At 47.0% G+C, this 20,000-nt stretch overlaps 2 protein-coding genes across 2 annotated transcripts in view; one reads left to right on the top strand and one right to left on the bottom strand.

Moving 5' to 3' along the window:
- The first annotated feature begins 3,817 nt into the window (after positions 1–3,817).
- On the top strand, positions 3,818–8,412 carry rab11a (RAB11a, member RAS oncogene family). Its single transcript, XM_084452729.1, has 5 exons — positions 3,818–3,909; positions 4,668–4,863; positions 5,009–5,202; positions 5,379–5,459; positions 6,057–8,412. Exons 1-5 carry the CDS (start codon positions 3,870–3,872, stop codon positions 6,191–6,193), a joined length of 648 nt encoding a protein of 215 aa, XP_084308855.1. The 5' UTR covers positions 3,818–3,869; the 3' UTR covers positions 6,194–8,412.
- A 1,685-nt stretch (positions 8,413–10,097) lies between these two features.
- megf11 (multiple EGF-like-domains 11) overlaps positions 10,098–20,000 on the bottom strand; it is a gene marked incomplete at its 3' end in the record, with an annotated part of 75,393 nt that continues 65,490 nt past the window's right edge. The window contains exons 15-24 of the mRNA XM_084453036.1: positions 17,473–17,601; positions 16,659–16,787; positions 15,717–15,845; positions 15,230–15,358; positions 14,393–14,629; positions 13,943–14,112; positions 13,773–13,839; positions 11,051–11,095; positions 10,598–10,810; positions 10,098–10,291 (exon numbers count right to left, since the gene is read on the bottom strand). Of these exons, the coding sequence (XP_084309162.1) occupies positions 10,098–10,291; positions 10,598–10,810; positions 11,051–11,095; positions 13,773–13,839; positions 13,943–14,112; positions 14,393–14,629; positions 15,230–15,358; positions 15,717–15,845; positions 16,659–16,787; positions 17,473–17,601 (1,442 nt within the window). The remainder of the gene's footprint in view (positions 10,292–10,597; positions 10,811–11,050; positions 11,096–13,772; positions 13,840–13,942; positions 14,113–14,392; positions 14,630–15,229; positions 15,359–15,716; positions 15,846–16,658; positions 16,788–17,472; positions 17,602–20,000) is intronic.

The raw sequence follows: 20,000 nt of genomic DNA, 5'->3' as shown, positions 1-20,000 counted from the left end.
TAAAAAGGAGGCCTTAGGGACACTTTGGAATACACTACAAATGAGCATGAACAGAGACAGGTACGGCTCTGTCTGTCCTTGCCTGGGATCCATTGTTACTAGGCCCTCCAGTCGTGCTCGCGTGCTGTGATTATCAATGCGCACATCTGGATGAACTTAGTCGAGGAATCCTATAAAGAACCTAATGGGCTCCTCTAACATTTTTGAACACTGATTAAGAGCTGTTTCAGATCTGGTTCACGTCAGTGAGTTCCATCTGTGATTTATTTGGACTTTTCACTGAATTCGTTATCTACTTTATTGCCTCTTTCGATGTTAGTGTGTGGGGTTGCGGTGATTGTGTAGAGGCTGATAAGTGTGCCTGGTTGTATTAACACTGAGGAAAGATGTGAGGATGAGGTCCACCTCATCGGACGCAGAGACGTGCATACACCTGCACATCATATACAAGTGTTCTCCTTTCATGTTGTGTAAAAATCCCTGGCTAATTCAAAACATACTGTATGCTACATGTTCAAGCTGTAGGTACGAAAGGGCTCAAATGTTTGGCAGCTCTAATGAAATTGCTTTTAAAACATTTTTTTTCTAAAGTGTGAACTGCTTTGATTTTTCAGTTCTCTCCTATCGAGAGCTCAGGTGGCAGTAGCCTATTAATCCATTTCTTTATAAGTAATAAATAGCAAAATTCTAAAACATTGAAAGAGTCTAGGACTAGGTAACAGCTGACTAGAAAAATGGTTGATAATTGCCGCCTCATCAGTTGACCTCAAAGAACAGGTTTAAGTTTTATGAGAAACACCAACACTATGAACTGCATTTGTTACAAATTAGGCTGCCTGGTGCCATAAAGTTGACACCTGCCAGTTCAAAGCGTTGCTGTGCTGGTGAGGAGGAGCGGACAGACACGCTGCGGGCAGGTGGGCAGACAGAGTCTCATGTAACCAGGTCCACTCCACTCACAAGTTACTGTAGCCCTACATCGTGACGTCAATCTACATGCAGCATGATCCCATCATCCTTGTTGACTGTCGTCTCTGTGGACTCCTTCCGCTTCCTGGGCACCACCATCTCCCGGGACCTCAAATGGGAACTAAACACCAGCTCCCTCACCAAGAAGGCACAGCAGAGGATGTACTTCCTGAGGCAGCTGAAGAAGTTCAACCTGCCAAAGACAATGATGGTATTCTTCTACACCTCCATCATCGAGTCCCTCGCGTCCATCCTTACCTCCTCCATCACCCCCTGGTGTGGATTGACTGCACTTATATAGCGCTTTTATCCAAAGCGCTTTACAATGGCCTCTCATTCAGCCAACATGTGGACGGGAGGAGGCGGGATTCGAACCACCGACCCTACGATCACTGGACAACCCACTGAGCCACAGCCACCCCACTCCACCGCTACAGCCAAAGACAAGGCTAGACCCCAGTGCATCATCCGCTCCGCTGAGAGGGTAACCGACTGCAATCTGCAATCCCTCCAAGACCTGCATGCCTCCAGGGCCCTGAACCCGGCTAGGAAGACTGTGGCCGACCCCTCCCACCCCAGACACAGTCTCTTTGAACCACTCCCCTCTGGCAGGAGGCTGCGGTCCATCAGGACCAAGACCTCACGACACAAAAGCTGCTTCCTCCCCACTGCCTCCAGCCTCATCTACAGTATAAGGCCCATGTCCCCCTCTGAACCCCCCCCCCCCCCCTCGGACTCTGCAGCACTACTTGCACATGACCTTTGATTGTACATAGGATCTCACTGCACATACATAAACACAACACACACATATTGTATATGAACACATTGCACATACATTAACACATTGCATATACAGTATACTGTATACACATTGCACATCATGGATTTGCCCTTTGCCCCCTGAGCTACTATATTTTGCACTGTCCTGTCATTTGCGCTGTCCTGTCTAGTCCTTGCACCCTGTCTATTGTTGTCTATCCATCAGTGTTTTGCACCAACTGACCAGAACATATTCCTAGTTTGTGTAAAAACTGCCTGGCTAATAAAACCCGATTCAGATGATGCTTTGAGTTAACTTCCATAAGAAAGTAATTGTTTTCCAAGGACATCAACCTTGTTGTTCTTATGTTAGATGCCATCATGCCCAGTTTGAGCTTAGTTCAGTCTGGGCTTCCCGAATTTGTTCATGACCATCATTCATATTGAAAGTGAGAAAAAAAAAAAGAAGAAAAAAAAAAGAAAAAAAAAGGGAAAATATCTGGTGCACCGAGACCACAGACTGCAGCGAAACATACTACCACAAGATGTCGCCAAAATATTATTTATCGGCGAGGACAGTTACCTACACCACCACACCGACCCAGCACCACACCCGGGCTGTGTTGTAGGCTACTCCGGTGTCCCAACTATGCATCTCGAGGATTTCTCCACCGTTTTTAGGGCCCGAGCACTGGTGGTGCGAGGCCCTATTGAAATTGTAAGGATTATTATTATACCTTCTACCCTCTTCTCCCCAAACAAAACAAAACAAAAACAGCCTTTTTGGCAGCCTTAACATCGGTGAAAACGCATGAAACTTTGCAGATACGTCAGTCCCGTTGCAAAATGTGATATTTCATGGGTGAAGGAAATGGGCGTGGCAAAACGGATTAAGAGGGCCCCCCGGAAAATGTAAAATGGTGAGCCCCACCTTTCAGTTTGATGTAGGCGAATGAAATTCGATGGGCATATGTAGTTCATCGAGACACTAAAATGTCTCTTGGAGCTATATCCAACAGGAAGTCAGCCATTTTGCTCTTAATGTGCCAGTTTTTTCCTTGTTTTTACCATTTCCATGCCTCGTACAGTACTTTAACGAACTCCTACAGATTTCATCCGATCAACTTCATATTCGGTCAGCTTCATCTTAGACCTTTGTGATCAAAAGTTATCAAAAAAAAATGTTTTCACCAAACACCCTTGCCGTGGCACTCAAATTTTGACATTTCGCCATAAAACAGGAAGTCCTCATAACTCCTCCATACATTATCCAATTTGTCCGATATTACCATGGATGTATTCTCACCCTTCATGAAGGTTCTGTCCTGAACACATCTATGTGTCAGTATTGCGTCATACTTATAGCGCCACCTATTGGTGAAACAGGAAGTACTCATAACTCCTACATACATTATCGATTTGCACCAAATTGCTCATGCTTGATGAAGGTCGCATCTTGAACACATCTGTAAGTCAGTATTGCGTCATACCTACAGTGCCACCTACAGGTCAAGCAGGAAGTCATCATAACTCCTAGATACTTTATCCGATTTACTCCAAATTGCTCAGGGTTGATGAAGGTCGCATCCTGAACACATATCATGAAATCAGAAAACATGATCGGTTTTGAATATCACTTATTCTTGTAATTATATGAGTATCCTTCAATAACAATATAGAAAATGGCATCGATAAAACTCAAGAAAGCTAATAATAGAACTTCATTTCAAGCCTTTATTTCCACTCGGGGTCCACTGAGGGAGACCCTCATTTTCGGCAGAGCTGAGTTACTCAGATTAATTTTGACGCCACCTCGATCATTGACTTGTGCCCTAAATCGCAATCCGCCTAATAATCCACATTTGTGAGGAACCGTCTGTTTAGTATGAATGTATGACTACAGTAGCCTAGTCTATAGGAACGTCTTCAGGTTGAAGCCGCAGACAGACAGGTCAGAACGGCGGAGGTATCCAGGTCGCTCTGTGGCTCTGAGCCCCTCAACTGAGCCCCGCCCCCGCCACTGAGCCCCGCCCCCGCCACCGAGCCCCGCCCCTGAGCCCCGCCCCCAGGTCCAGTCAGAGGAGGGAAGTCTCTCAGCCCCTCAGGCGTTCACACATCCAGCTGCTTTCTCGGTCAGGATGGGTACCAGAGATGACGAGTACGATTATCTGTTCAAAGGTAAATAGACGCTAAATTACACATCCCTAAAATATACCGTAATCTGTTTTTAGCTGCATTATTTCGTTCAATGACGGCGAGCGACCACACCTGGTAGCTGTTAGCTTAGCAGCGTTAGCAAGTTAGCCTGCTAGCTATTAGTGCTATATGGTCTAGCTAACCTTATGCTCACCACTGGATTCTCCCCAACAAAAACACTCGCCTGCGTGCGTTTCGTGCACGTAGCTATCTAGTATCCCCACTTTTTGCATATCTCATGCTATCTAGCTAGCTTACTGTCATAATGAACTAACTAGCTAACTGGGAAGCTTTAAGTTAGCTGAGCAAGGCTAGCTATATCCTGAAGCGAGGGCATCTCGGCCCTCCTTGCTGGAATGTGACTCATGCATCTAGATTTATGATCTCTATCACGAGAATTGCAGTCGCTGAATTAAATCATTCTGTAGCCTTTTTAAGGTGCAAAAAGGCCTTGCTTGAAAAAAATGAACAAATAAGAAAAACACTATATATATATATATATATATATATATACACACACACACATACATCCATACAGTTAATGGCATTAGGCTTCAGTGACTTTGCTACTACAAACAAAAAAAATTAGGGCAACCTCTCTCTGGAAGGCCTCAGCAGAGAACCTGCACAGCTTCCTGTTCAGCGGTGTCTGTGTGATGAGTGGTTGGGGGTTTGCTGGTGATGCTGCTCTGAGCGGACATGGGTCCTAACCCTGAACCCACTGTCCTCTTCTGTTGCAGTGGTTCTAATCGGAGACTCCGGTGTGGGGAAGAGTAACCTGCTGTCCCGTTTCACCCGCAACGAGTTCAACCTGGAGAGCAAGAGCACCATCGGGGTGGAGTTCGCCACCCGCAGCATCCAGGTGGACGGCAAGACGGTGAAGGCCCAGATATGGGACACTGCGGGACAGGAGCGCTACCGAGCAATCACCTCTGCGTAAGCGCGCCCTCCATTTTGAAAACCGTCTAATGAAAACGTTAATTCTTTAATGTTGATAACATTCGCATTCAAGGTATGAGCCTATAGCAGGCCACTTGAAACAGTTGATTGCATGTTTTGGTCATGACTGACCTGGTTGCAGGTACTACCGTGGAGCGGTAGGGGCCTTGCTGGTGTACGACATCGCCAAGCACCTGACCTATGAGAATGTGGAGCGCTGGTTGAAGGAGCTGAGGGACCACGCAGACAGCAACATCGTCATCATGCTGGTGGGCAACAAGAGCGACCTGCGTCACCTCAGGGCGGTGCCCACCGACGAGGCTCGGGCTTTCGCAGGTCAGACACATGCCTTGAATATGAAATCACAACAAACCTGTTGGCTACTTCTTACATATAAAGGTAGCCTGCCACTAGAAAGAGGACGTTTTTCAACAGGATGATTTGCAGTTGTTTAGAGTCTGGAGATTTACACGCTGTCAGTCCAACTTGACACTTTTCTCTCTCTCCCTCAGAGAAAAACGGTCTGTCATTTCTTGAGACTTCAGCCTTGGATTCTACTAATGTCGAGACAGCCTTCCAGACCATTCTGACTGGTGAGTAATAATAATTTGTTTTATTCCTGACTTATGTCTCCCTCTCTATCTCTGTGGACTCAGCTGATTAAGATGTTAAAGTTTATTATTGTAATTATAACTGCAGTAGACCCTCTGTGTTAAAGAGCTTGAATTGCATTATTGCTCAGGGGCGTGTGTGTGTGTGTGAGAGAGAGATAAAGAGTGAGAGAGAGGGATAGAGAGAGAGAGAGAAGAGTGTGATTGTGTGTAACCGATCAGCCTGACTGGGCAGAGGGCCAGATCTGCATGAATGACTAATCAAAGCCGTGGCCTTGATGGTTGGATCCTCAAGTTCCTCCAGCAGGACGTGGGGGTAATAAAGATGTGCAGCTGAGCCCGGGCGCTGCTCTGCCGACAGCCACGCCGACTCCTTTGGCCCCTGTACACTGTAGTCAAACAATAAATGTTTAAAAGGGAGTGCTATCATATTCTATCCAATCATTACATGAATCTTCCTGCTGAGCCTTGAGCAAGTCGTGCCGCTGACACAGGGAATGCACACTGTGCCAATTAGTGCACAGACTACATGGGTGGTTGATTTTAATGATCTGTCTTTATGCCCCCCCCCCCTTGCAGAAATCTACCGCATCGTGTCTCAGAAACAGATGTCTGATCGACGAGACAACGACATGTCGCCTAGCAACAACGTGGTGTCTATCCAGGTGCAGCCCACTGAGAATAAACCAAAGATGCAGTGCTGCCAGACCATCTAGCGCCCCCCCCCCACCCCGCCCCCCCCACCCCGCCCCCCCACCTCCCCTCTCCACCCCCAGCGCAGCCTTCCTGAAAGACTACTTTGGTTCTGAGGCACAGCTGCACAGCCAGGCTCGGTCTGCACAGCCAGAGCCTGTCTGAGGCCTGCATCCCTGCGGAAGACCACCTGCAGTCAGGACCCCCCCCCCCCCCCTTTCCCCTTGGCTTTTATATAGCAACATTTTAATAATCTGATGGAATCTTCACAGAAATGTCTTAATATATTATTATTTGATGTTTCCTTTTTTAGTTTCTGTTTTGAGGCATTCTTAATTGTATGAATTGTTAGGGCCCATCCATATTCTCTCAGGCTACACCAGGTGTGTTTGACTTTTGCGTAGCAACACACGGCGTGGATAAAATTGTAGCTTCACGCCAGCGCTCACGTAGAGCCCGCGTTCACAGCCGTGCCGGCGTAGCCTGCGTAGAGTATGAATCGGGCCTAAATCTGTACCTGTAAGTGTGACTGTACTCCGGTTACGGCTGTGTTTGGCAGTGGGGAGCTGAGGTGTGTCAGAGCCTGATGTTGTATTTGTGCTGTAGCTAGATGTTCTCCTCTGTGGCAACACAAACGGTAGGCTAGGATCAGGGTTCCGAACCCACCGAGTTTCCCACGTCCAATCAAGACTACGGCCAAGTCGCGTATTATTCACCGAGCATGTAACTAGAGAAACACCGGCATGGAGCGCTTTTGTATTGTGTGCGCGTCGGTCACCGCTCCTGCTTGCGCGGTCCACCAGGGCTGGGAATAAGTAGCTGTCCGTGGACGCTGGGGGGAGGGGCTGCTCCCTGACCCGGTGCCTCAGACGGATTCATTCGTAGCGGCTGCTTTTCTTTAACGTGCTTCAGCCTTAGGAGTTGTGGCTTCAGTGCCTTTTCTAGTAAGATGTCATGTCGGATGCCTTCGTTTCAAGTGTGCGTGGGCTACTGCAGAGCTCTCAGCATTTCCCCTCCTCTCAGACCCCAGCTCATGTTACACGCGTGTGCGGTGAGGCTCAGAAGACCATATGATCTCTGCTAGGTTCCGGTGTCCCAACCCCCCCCCCCCCCCCCCCCCCTTCCGGCTGCAGTGAACCAGATCGTTGGCCCCGGCACCCTGAGATGTGGGGAAATCGACCAAATAAAATCAGTTCTAGCTGTGTCAGTGATATCCTAGAGCTCTTAGAACAGGACGCCCTGATAGATAGATAGATCTACGGTCCGAGGAGGAGAGATATCTGTAGGACTGTCTCTCTGTAGGACTGTCTTTGTAGGACTGTCTGTAGGACTGTCTCTCTGTAGGACTGTCTCTCTGTAGGACTGTCTCTCTGTAGGACTGTCTCTCTGTAGGACTGTCTCTCTGTAGGACTGTCTCTGTAGGACTGTCTCTGTAGGACTGTCTCTGTAGGACTCTCTGTAGGACTGTCTCTCTGTAGGACTGTCTCTCTGTAGGACTGTCTCTGTAGGACTGTCTCTCTAGGACTGTCTCTCTAGGACTGTCTCTGTAGGACTGTCTGTAGGACTCTCTCTGTAGGACTCTCTCTGTAGGGTTGTCTCTCTTGCACCGAGGACAGCTGCGGGTTAAGAGGGACTGTCTGGAGTCAAGAGAACTTATCATTCCACTCCACGTAGACGATGTTTCTTTGCACTGAACATAAAAACATGGCCACGTGCCATACCGAGAGCACTGCACACAAGGTGCTCCTCCTTTCACACCTTTCATGATTTCTGCTCAGTGCGAATCCCTAGAGATGATCATCATGCGAGTGCCTGGGAAAGACTGCAGTCCTGTATTGTACTGTGATGACCTGCTCTCTAGAGACTAAGGTCCTGTATTGTACTGTGATGACCTGCTCTCTAGAGACTAAAGTCCTGTATTGTACTGTGATGACCTGCTCTCTAGAGGCTAAAGTCCTGTGTGTTTCTGGCCTGGCAGTGCCAATGATGTGAGGTCACAGATGGCACTGTCATCTCCAGTCAGCTTGCTCTATACACAATTAAATATTGATGTTGTGATTTATGTTAATGTTGTTGTTGTGATTATGTTTATCCTCTAACATTGTTGGCTCCACTTTTTATGTCATTGTATGTATGTGCTGTATGGTGATTTTTATTTGTAATGTTTATTATAATTATAACAGTTTCTCTGTCCAGTAATTACAAAATTGAAAAGTGCAAATAAAAGGCTATTACAATTCCATCTAAAATGCATGTGAGTGATTCCTTCTTTGGAATGATCTGGTCATTATAACTGCTTTGGTCTTTTTGCAATGATATAAGTTAGTGGTATTTTGTGATCTCATCACTACTGTCACCCATATTTACCGTCCAGCAGGCCAGACGAAGGGCATGAAGCATGATGTCATCTTTGGCGAGGGAAGGGGATATGCATGTTCACATGACAAATATGAACGTCTGGGAATCCTTTTTGATGGCAGCATAGACTTTTAATTTTCTATTTATATACCAAAACAACAAGCAGCACTAAAATGACAGCCACTGTGAGTTGACCTTCCTAGAAAGAGAAACAGTCATCCAAAACACAGTCAACACAATGCTTTAAAGTTGGCTGTAATAAAGTGTAGGTTTGATAAAGTTCCAGCTCTAAATGCTGTGTGTGATTGTCACCATGTTATTGCTTCTACAGAGGGGTGAGATCAACCAATAAAGCAATACAACTCTATAGCCTTACAAAACAAAATTCAAAACATTTCACATGGATTTTTACATAGTCCCCAATACAATAATCACATTTTATAAGGGCAGGTTTGTGCCTTGCATCAGTCCCGGGACTGATCATCTTAAACTTTTTTTCTTTTTTTTTTAATCTATGCACAAATAACACAGATCACACAAGATGAACCATGTTATCTACAGTGGGTATTCATAATTTGATCATGCTTGTTTTTTTATTCTAATACCACAAAAACAAATAACCAATTACATCAAAACTACAAAACAGAAACGGCCAAAGAAATTCCTTTTCATCACCACTGGTAGTTTAAATATGTACAACAGACACATGAGAAAGAAGAATGCTTTCACATAGCAAACATTTCTACAGGAAACCTCTCAATTCATTGTAATCGTTGTTTTACAACAGTGAATTAGAGACCATTACTATATCTTACAATTTAACCATGCTTCATCACTTTGGGCTGGGGTCCGAACTCTATGGCACTACAACAGTATAGGAATTCAGCACTGAGTAGATCTCTCCACAGAGATGGCCATGTTCAGTCCATGTCTGACTCTGTGTTCCATGCCTGACTCTGTGTTCCATGCCTGACTCTGTGTTCCATGTCTGACTCTGTGTTCCATGTTTGACTCTGTGTTCCATGTCTGACTCTGTGTTCCATGTTTGACTCCACCCCTCCACCCAGTGTCCCCCCACAGAGACCAGCGCTGCCAGACAGAGCAGTCCGTGGGTGATGACTTCTTCCGCTCAAACGTCCAGAATGATTCTCTTTCTCTGCTGACATGATATTAGAAACACATGACTGCTCAAAAAACATCTGGTATATAATACACTGTAGGATCTATAGCTAAGGCCTAAAAATAGACAGAGGGATGGGTCTGTTCATGTAGTCAATTTGCCTTGAACGTCAACCGATCCATTTTAGTCAAAGACCGTTTTGAGTGATCAGTCACTGTGTGTGTGTGTGTGTGTGTCCAGAGGGGGTCTGGGAGGCCCCCCCTCACCATGGGTCCTCGGGGAGTATAGATGAATGAGCCAGAGACTGCAGGGTCCAGTGGAGCAGCAGCCCCTCCCTCTATCTCAGCGCCACCTCAGGACGCCAAGCCACCGTGCGCCGAGACTGGGGGGGGTTGTTGGCAGAGTGTTGTCCTGTACAGTACTCACGGTGGCCCGGCGGTGCCGTCCCTCTAGAGCAGAGAGCTGGGGGGGCTGCCTGGGGGCGTGTGGGCGGGGCTGTGACGCATGGGCAGGATGTCGTAGAGGCCTGGGATGTGGCTGTTGCGGGGAAGGTCGTAAGGAAGGTCGCGGGGAAGGTCGTAGGGACTCTGGGAGACACCGGTCGCCATTCCGTTCGGACCCTGAAGAACGCTGACGGTCGGCTCTGCGGGGGGTGGAGGGTGGGGGTAGTTAGGGACACGGGGGTCGGGGGTTAGACGGGGGTAGTTAGGGACACGGGGGTCGGGGGCTAGAGAATGTAAAAGATGTCGCACCTCTAACAGAGGAGGAGAGGGATAGGCAGAGTGGGGTACAAGGGAGGGCAGAGCAGGGCAGGCAGTAGGGGAGGGGACTAATTTCCTTGAGTAGAATACATTAAGCCTCTACACCCCCCGACCCCCACTCCCCCCAGCAGAGACAGCAAGTCTATACAGCCCCTCCGCCCCCCCAGCAGAGACGGTCCCACACTCACCCCCATCGTAGACGTTCCTGCCGGCAGCGGCGAGGACGGCGGCGGCGCCACAGAACGGCAGGTCTCGGTGAGAAGGCGACTTCATCTCCACGTAGCTGCTCTCCCTGGCCAGCTTGCAGCCGGCCTGCCCGGGCGGTTCTCTGATGGTGGCGTACGGGTTCTCGCCGTTCAGAGAGCACGAGCTGCTGCTGCACATGGAGCCTTTGATATAATCTACAACCAACCACCACAGGGACAAGGACGGGATCAGCGCTCGACAACGACGCAGCATCGCACCACCAAAATTAAGACATCTGGGGGAAAGAGATCACAGAACTTTCTGCGTAAACTGCACAAGAGGTGTTGGGGGCGACTGTAGACAAGACAGACCTGCATCCGCACACACGCGCGCACACACACACATACACACACACACACACACACACACACACACACACACACACAGATGTTTACCTTTTCTGGAGGCTCTCTGCGTCTGAGTGTCCCCTTGTTGGATGTCTGTAACAGAGGTCAAGCATCACACCAACATCCCACAGCAAGTTTGCATCAAGCTTTACACAGGCTGCACTCACATGTACGGACTGCTTTTTCTAGTACATGACATAATGCTATGAAATACTACTGTATATCACACATTGTGCTCACTGTTAGTCATTGTCATTTCATTTCACTTCATTATTTAGTCTGAACCTTGGGCTCCCATTGCAGACATTTTCCCAGATGGGCGTTGCCGAGTCCTCAGCGATTAGTTCATCCCCTAACCAATCACGTTGCGCACGTTTAATTTCATCATCGCATTCAAAGGACGCTGATTGGCCTGATTAGAATTCCAACCCAGAAATCACTCTGGATGAGACCTTGCATCGCATTCCAGACCCTTAATCACGTTCTGAAAATTCAGATTCAGGGGCTAGAGCCAGGCTAGCATACTGTAACACACAAAGCTCCTCCTCGTCAAGCAGAATGCACCCTGTTCCTCCAGGACATGCATATGAGGAGAGTGAGCTGCGGGCTGATTATCTGGAGATCTTTGTTTTCACATTCCTCCAGGGGCGCCTGTCTCTGCTCCTTCACGACAAAACCTTGCAACACCCCTGGCACGGTATTAAAATGTCTATGACATCGTCTCAATATATGGTACTGCTTCAAGTCACGAACCGTGTTTCAATAAAACATGCATGACCGAGAATAAACAGGGAACCTGCCACGGATCTCTTATGATCAAGATAATATCTTATAATCATTATGGACTTATCATGATGATATCAGCTGTGGCTCAGAAGGTAGAGTGTGTGTGTGAATCAATCAATCAATCAATCAATCAATCAATCAAAGCTTTATTTGTATAGCGCATTTCATACCCAGAGGCAACACAATGCGCTTTACAGAGAACAAGGGAGGTGGGTATACGACCCACCCCTACATATTCCAGAGGGAAGAAAAAAAACAGTAATCACCCGGGGGCCAGATAAGTGAGCTGTAAAAATTCTTCCATGACCCCTCTCAACAAGGCGATCGAGCAAGCTCCTGGAGTATGTTTGACATAAGAACATTTATAAAGCAATAAATTACATTAAATTACATTTTCAGAGTAAGAGAAGCTAAAAAACAACATAGGAGAGACATGGCAAATACTGGTGTGTGTTTGCTATGGCCCAGGCCTAAAGCCGGAAGTGGGCTGGTGTATGTCTGTGTGTATGTGTGTGTGTGTTAACTAAGTGCTAGGACATCCACAGCAGAATGAATGGGTGAATGAGAGGCCATTGTAAAGTGATTTGGACAAAAGCACTATATAAGTGCAGTCCATTTATCATTTACCATAATGTGACATCAATAGCATTGACTTTGATATGTAAACCTGAGCTTATGCGCATACTGTACCATTCTGCGATAAAACCTGGATATTTGCATTGCCTGATGTCCCCTTAGAGAACTGTTTGCATTTCACAGCGATAGTGGCGCTGGTACCACTTAGACGTTTTTAAAGCTCTGGTTATTGATGGTGTCCACAGCAGCAAGTCATATTGTATTAATAATATGATATTTATATTCATTCATGTTCATATTCATAATACAATCATATTGGTGTGTTACTGACAGTAGTAGGAAGTACACAGTATAGCACTTGGATGGGCTTCTGGAAGCGCTAACGGGCAGCAGTTGTAGCATATTGTAATATCCTGTATTACATTAATCACATGTCTGTATTACTCTCATGTAGTCATCATTTTTATAGAATAATGATTAAACCTCAAATTAGGTTGTACTGTGTTAATTCAAGGCTCAACAGAGAGCCTTTGTCTTTGTCTCTGAGTCAGCATGACTTAATGGTCACGTCTGAAGTGATCACAGTTTGTAACAGGATCCCAGGAAGGACCCAGCAGCCCCCGTGTCCGAAGGGGGGCAAAGATCAGCTGATACATTGACCATTCAGAAGACTAGTTTACTTTTTGTGACCATATCTGGTGTTGATGAACATTCCTTGTATGCAAATTTGTTTGTCATGTGATTCCTGGCCTTGAGCCAATTTAAAAGCTGAAGTCATGACACTGTGTATAGTATAGCCGCCGTTCTGACCCTGTGAGGCTTGCTCAATAAATTGTTAATTCGACCGTTTTTTCTCCTGAAGTTCTTTTTCACTCGACGTTTATGCATTTGAAATACACTGCACAGTAATGAGCTGTGAATGACCCAGTTTCACCCTTGTACCACGGCTCAGCCCGGCACGCACACACAGGCCTTATCAGAACTACAGCAACAGATATCAGCTAAACCAACCCAGCAGGTCAGAACAACATGGAGAGATCAGTAGACTTTGCTGGTCCTTGAATATAGAGTGGAGTGCAGTGCATTCATACAGTAATCGACATCTACTGTATACATGTCTGCTAGTACCTGGAGTTACACAGCCTTGACAGATATTATATCAGTGCTGACAGTGATGACAAACATGTACAGTAGATCAACAGAGCGACAGTACTACAGATGTCAGAGCTGGCAGGAGGATTAGGGTTTGGGGTTAGGGTACGTGATGAGCAGACCTGAGACCAGGCAGGATGATTAGGGTTTGGGGTCAGGGTACGTGATGAGCAGACCTGAGACCAGGCAGGAGGATTAGGGTTTGGGGTTAGGGTACGTGATGAGCAGACCTGAGACCAGGCAGGAGGGGACTGACCTAAATCGTTGAGATTGCAGTAGGCCCTCCATTCCGAGCCGGTTCTTCCTCCCTTCAGAGTGTTTGACTGGAGGAGAGAAATAAAGACGATCAGTCGGCATGCGCGTGCGTCTTTGGGAACGCTGTGAATCGATGGCGAGCGGGTGTGACTGCGTACGAGCGAGCCGCACCTTGAGAGTGAGCGTGCCGTCCAGGTTGCTGGCGATGGATGAGGCGACCGTACACTGGGCCACGGTGTGGTAGCTGGGGTTGGAGAAACACTGGCCCCCGCTGCTGTTGACACTCTGGCTCTGAGGCAGCTCTATGACGCTGGGCTGCATGGCGACGGTACTGCCGCACTCTGAGGGGAAAAGCTCAGCTCGTCAACACTCGTCGTGCAGACTTAGAAGGGCCGGAAAAGATCTACTGTCAAACAGTTCAGGTAACACGTCTCTAGCAAGATAAAGTAATGGTTAATATGTTCAGATTAAACACTGCATTGTTTTGCAAAGAATCAGATTGGGGGATTGTTGGCTGATTTTGGGGATTACTCCAGCGCTCCTAGTGGTCAAATGGCGTTACAGCAACGGCCACGGTAGGTACTGTAGGACCAGTGGGGCTGGATCTTCTCCAGGACTCACCGGAGAGAGAGTAGTCTGTGCTGGCGATGCACAGGGCGGGCGTGTAGGACACGCTGGGCTGCATGTCCTGGCCCTTGTCCCTCTGTCTCTGTCTGTACCACACGAACAGGCTGAGCATGGCCATGATGATGAGGAGGAGGAAGATGATGCCCATGACAGCGCCCGCAGACTGGCGCTCTGAGCCCCGCGCTGGGCTGATCTTAGTGTAGGGGTTCAGCTCCTCCATCATCAGGGCAGCTAGGGCACACACACACACACACGCATACGCACATACAGTATGCACATACGCACACACACACACATACGCACACACACACACATACGCACACACACACACACACACACACACACACACACACACAGAGGAGAGTTTTGACACACACACACACACACACACACACACACACACACACACACACACACAGAGACAGAGGTCTTTTTAACCTTCATTTAACCAGGCAGAATAACTTCTTATTTACAATGGCGGCCTGGCAAGAGGCACAGCCGCTTGAGGGAAGGGAGGGAGGGGCTGAAAAGGAAAGTTAATTTACATCCAACAGAGAGAGAGAGAGAGAGATGAGAGAGAGGAGAGAGAGAGAGGAGAGAGAGGGAGAGAAAGAGAGAGAGGAGAGAGAGAGAGAGAGAGGAGAGAGAGAGAGAGAGAGGAGAGAGAGAGGAGAGAGAGGGAGAGAGAGAGAGAGAGAGGGAGAGAGAGAGAGAGAGGGAGAGAGAGAGAGAGGAGAGAGAGAGAGAGAGAGAGAGGAGAGAGAGAGAGAGAGAGAGGGAGAGAGAGAGGAGAGAGAGAGAGAGGGGTGCTTCAAGACAAGAAAGACTCACCTTGGTCACAGCGGATGCCTTTGTATCCAGGACTGCAGTAGCAGGTCCCGGTCACATAGTCACAGGTGGCGTTGTTCATACACTCACACAGCTGCTGGCACCCGTAACCAAAGGTACCCGGAGGACACTCTACACAGTGGAGGAGGGGACATTCATCTGTAATGAGCTGTAGATTGAGTATGTTATACTCTATTAATCGCCGCAAGGGGAAATTGGTCTTTTGTCTTCTACAGTACCATCGGAGTGGAGCAGAGGGTCGGCCAGCATCACCTGGATGTTATGAACTAGAGGTTTAGTGCTCAAGGGCACACCGGGAGGGAACGACGGGCTGGACAGCCCTCCAGACACCAGTTAAGTCCCCACCTCGTGAAGCGGGCCGGCCCGGTCTCGAACCGACGACCTTTAGGTCGCTGGTCCAACGTTCTAACCACTAGGCCAACAAATGGGAGGGGCTTGTGAGCGGGAGCCAGGAGGCGGAGCGACTCACTCTGCTCACAGCTGCTGCCGATGAAACCCGTGCGACAGCCACACTGGCCGGTGACGTGGTCACAGTCAGCGCCGTTCTGACAGCGACACACCTCGGAGCAGTCCCTGCCGTAGAACCCGGACGGGCAGCCTGCAGGACGGGACGAAGACATCAACTAGCGCCTCAACGAACCAGCAGCCAAACCCAGACGCAACAGACATCGTAATAAAAGGATGAATATTTAATAGCGAATAACAGGGAAGTCGGTTGATTACAAATGTATGTAATTCAAATAGACTGCACTTATATAGCGCTTTTCCACCTTAGCGGCACTCAAAGCGCTTTACAATGGCCTCTCATTCACCCGCCAATGGCGGTAGCTGCCATGCCATGCAAGGTGCTAACCTGCTTGAGGGCAATTTGGTGTCTTGCTCAAGGACACTTCGACATGTAGACAGTTGGAGCTGGGATTCGAACCACTGACCCTTCGATCACTGAACGACCCGCTCTACCAACTGAGCTACAGCCACCCCTGTGATCCGCTGAGGGAGACGTCTGAACAATGTAACATGACTGAGAACAGACGGGATAAGTCTGTTTTCATGCAACAAGAGTTTGTAAAAACATAACCCAAATCAAAGTTTGCAAAGGAAATTGTGATAGGCAGTGGAATCAAGATCATTGATAATCCATCGCATTCCTGAATGAATGAAAGGAATGCTTTCAGTGCAAAAATAGTAGACTAATGAGGGGCCTAAAATGGCCTTCGTTTCCAGACACTGTTAAATTTACCGTAAGAAATCATATAATTGGCGCAAATTCTCAGCGAACTGTCCTAAGTGGTGCCACCTGGTGCACTTCCTCTAAAATGCCAGCAGATGTCACTGTTTGCACGTGATGTGGGTGTGAGAGACTCATGCTAGGTGCAGTAGAGACCAGTGTGGGAGAGAGAGACAGACTCACGCTGGGTGCAGTAGAGACCAGTCCAGCCCGGGCTGCACCTGCACTCCCCATCGTAGGCGCTGCACTGTGCTCCGTTGTGACAGTTACACGAGTTGAGGCAGTCGGGACCCCAGAGGCCAGCGGGACAGGCTGCAGACGCCAGAGACACAGTCACACACACACACACACACACACACACACACACACACACACACACACACACAGCCAACACACATATTCATGCAAACATGCCCAGGTGAGTACACACATGCATGCACACACACACACACACACACACACACACACACACACACACACACACACACACACAAACAGAACAATAGACAGACACTCAAGAACACAAACCGCATGCAGTCAATCCAGTATTTTCTTTTCCTTCACACACCCCAAGAACAAAAAGTACATGTCTAAAATCACACAAAGATAAGGTATAAGATTAGATGTCTAATGTTTTTCTCCATGTCCACTGTCTCCATGTTATGCATTACTACCTAAAGCAAATTCCTAGTACTTTGAAAAACTGATAAACACATTCTGATTCTGAAAAGATTAACTTTAATAATCCCCAGGGAGGGTGAATTTAGGCGTTCCCCTAAAGTATTGTGTATGTATAATGGTTCCGAACCCTGATTCTAATCTTTGACCTTTAGTCCAGTAAATCATACAGCACTAAATCAGTGGGATAATCTACTGTATTATCATGCAAGTGATTTACCTCTAGTGAAGACTTGAAAGAAAAGAACAAGGGATGTAAAAAGAGGTAGAGAGAGAGAGGGAGAGAGAGAGAGGGGTGCTTCAAGATAGAGAGACCAACCCTGAGAACAGTCCTCTCCGATCCAGCCTGGGAAGCACTGGCAGGAGCCGTCGATGGGGTTGCAGGTGCCGTTGTTGGAGCAGAAGCAGACCTCAGAACAGCCCTTCCCATACCTGCCACTGGAACACACTGACAGAGAGCATGTTCACAGGGTTAGAGACCACTCTACCCATGGACATACTGTAAACAGTATAATGATCCCACGCACGCACACACACACACACACACACACACACACACACACACACACCACCTAAGAACTTCCAACATCCTGGGATCAAAGATGGGGACATACTGAGTACATTTGAGTCATTTAGCAGACACTTTTAACCAAATAAACTTAAAAATAAGTACATTTGTCTAGAGTAAGTGAACCGACTGTACATCCCAGTCATCATCAGTAAAGCCTTCTTTAAGAACAAGTAACATCAGCAGTCACAGTGCTAGATCATACACACACCATATACAGTACATGTGAGGATTAGGGGTTGGGCAGGGGGTTAGCCCAGTGGATACGATTAGGGTACAGGATATAGTGGGATTTTTTTTTCATTGATCATGATTGCAAATGTGTTCTTTTAACAATGTAACTTTACTGCTAGCTCTGGTGAATAACAGCTTTCAGGGGGTTTAGACAGGAGATATAATGAGCACATCATCAGCACCTCCAATTAAACATTTGCCCTACTTCCATTCAGCTCAGAGTAGAAAGACCTTGTGTACATTTTTTATTTAATTCATATTTCAACGCACTCCCTGCAATTAGAGATTTCATTTTAGATTAATTTTCCATCATGCTTTCTGTGTGACGAATTCAATCGGAATGCGTCTGTGTTCCTGCACCAAAGACAAGCAGCAGCTCAGCCATGAGGTAGAGTCGTTCTGTGGAGTTGTTTCTTAAAAAGAACAGTGGGGGAAAAAAACGATTATCAGTTAAGGTGACTGACTGCGGAGACTGACTCATTTTAATGCAGGGTACTTTCAGGTTCTGGAAAGCTGTCAAGCGCCTCCAAGCTGGTTGTTCTGAAAGGCTGTGGCGCCCGCCCCCCCTTCCCCCCACGCTGCTCCAGGTGCCACTGGCCGATTGTGGCCCCGGCTCCTCAAGGAGAGCTTCATCAGCCTGGGGGGGTTGGGCTGGTGAGCTGCTGGACGGAGGATGGAGGACCAGAGTGCAAGCTCCAGATTTAATACAGTATAGACAGTGCAGGCAGCATGGTTGCACTGGGGCCCGTAGAGAGAGAGGGCCCTCCAACAATGTGCTGGGTGGAGAATGGGCCCTTGAGAGTGATTAAGTTTGCCACCTCGGAAGCGCGCCTGTGTTCAAAGAACTCGCGTTAAATTAAAAGCGGCACCAGCTTCTAGCTTTCTTGATCCCTTTCTCTCTCCCTCCAGTGAGCATATTACATTTTCATTCATCACACAGCTCCCAGAGGCATGAAAGAGAATTCTATATATACTGCCTCTCTTTCATTTATATATATACAGTAAAAGATTGTACATTATTAGGAAAAGTAATATCTACATTACATTTGTATTGGGATGCCTGTCTTCAGCTGGGTATTTAGATGGGTATTATAGGTTCATTAATGCAAACTGAAAACATGACAGAATGTTTTCTGTTTCTCTCAGGTAACACAGCCGAGTCACTGTTTTACTGTAATATTTACCAGTCAGTTAGTCTGCCAACAACAGACTCCTCTCAGAAGAGAAGCTTTAGTTTCATGGACAGTCTGACAAACTCTAACTCTTGTTTACATAAAAATGGAATTTCAATGAACTGTGATCACCCAGCTGAGTTTCAGTAAGGCTGATGGAACAAAGTAAGTTGAAGTTAAAATAGGAAAAAAATAGTATTTTCTTTACCTGAAGCAGAGTTCAAACAACTCAGTAACTGGACAGTTTTTCTTGCTCTTTGGTGTAACAATGTCAGCCCTAGAGTGCAATAAAACCAGCTGACACACCCACCTGAAATATACATTCTAGGGCTGTCAATAGATCAATTCATTATTAAAAAAAAGGCAGCACAGAATGAGTAGATTAAGCGTACCTCAGATAAATTGACAAACTCGGTTGCAAAATGAATACTATGGATTGAAGGTCAATTGTAGCCTCATGAGTCCATCCTGATTTTGCAAGCTCACATTCTAAACGATCTGGCGCGTTAACTTAGGTCCATTTCTATGGTAGAAGACAAGGGCGTAATGGAAGCGAATGATTTCCTCCAATGCAGCTATAAGTCACAAACAAGAGGCACAATAGTCAAAAAACAACGTGAGGTCGCAAGATCAAGATGGTCTCACAAGGCTAGTGCAGAAGAAAAAATAAAAACTAAACTAGCAAACCCGCTTTAAAAACTAATTAAAACTAAACTGACATTGAATACAAAAAGTAAAAAAATATGAAATTAAAAACTAATGAAAAAAGCAAAACTATAAAACCTTGGTAGGGGTGCAACGACACACATCGGCAGGTGACTAGAATTGGCCAATTTTCAGCTATCCAAGATTGGTGACCTGTCAGTCTCATAT

The sequence above is a fragment of the Borostomias antarcticus genome, assembly GCF_949987555.1.
Source record: "Borostomias antarcticus genome assembly, chromosome: 18".
Taxonomy (NCBI): Eukaryota; Metazoa; Chordata; class Actinopteri; order Stomiiformes; family Stomiidae; genus Borostomias; species Borostomias antarcticus.
This window is presented reverse-complemented; position numbering and strand designations above follow the sequence as displayed.

Bases quoted from the DNA above. Each gene is read 5' to 3' on its own strand.
- rab11a (XM_084452729.1), top strand. From the start codon at position 3,870: ATGGGTACCAGAGATGACGAGTACGATTATCTGTTCAAAG. The intron at 4,864-5,008 runs GTAAGCGCGCCC...ACCTGGTTGCAG, and splicing joins TACCGAGCAATCACCTCTGC to GTACTACCGTGGAGCGGTAG. The intron at 5,203-5,378 runs GTCAGACACATG...TCTCTCCCTCAG, and splicing joins CGAGGCTCGGGCTTTCGCAG to AGAAAAACGGTCTGTCATTT.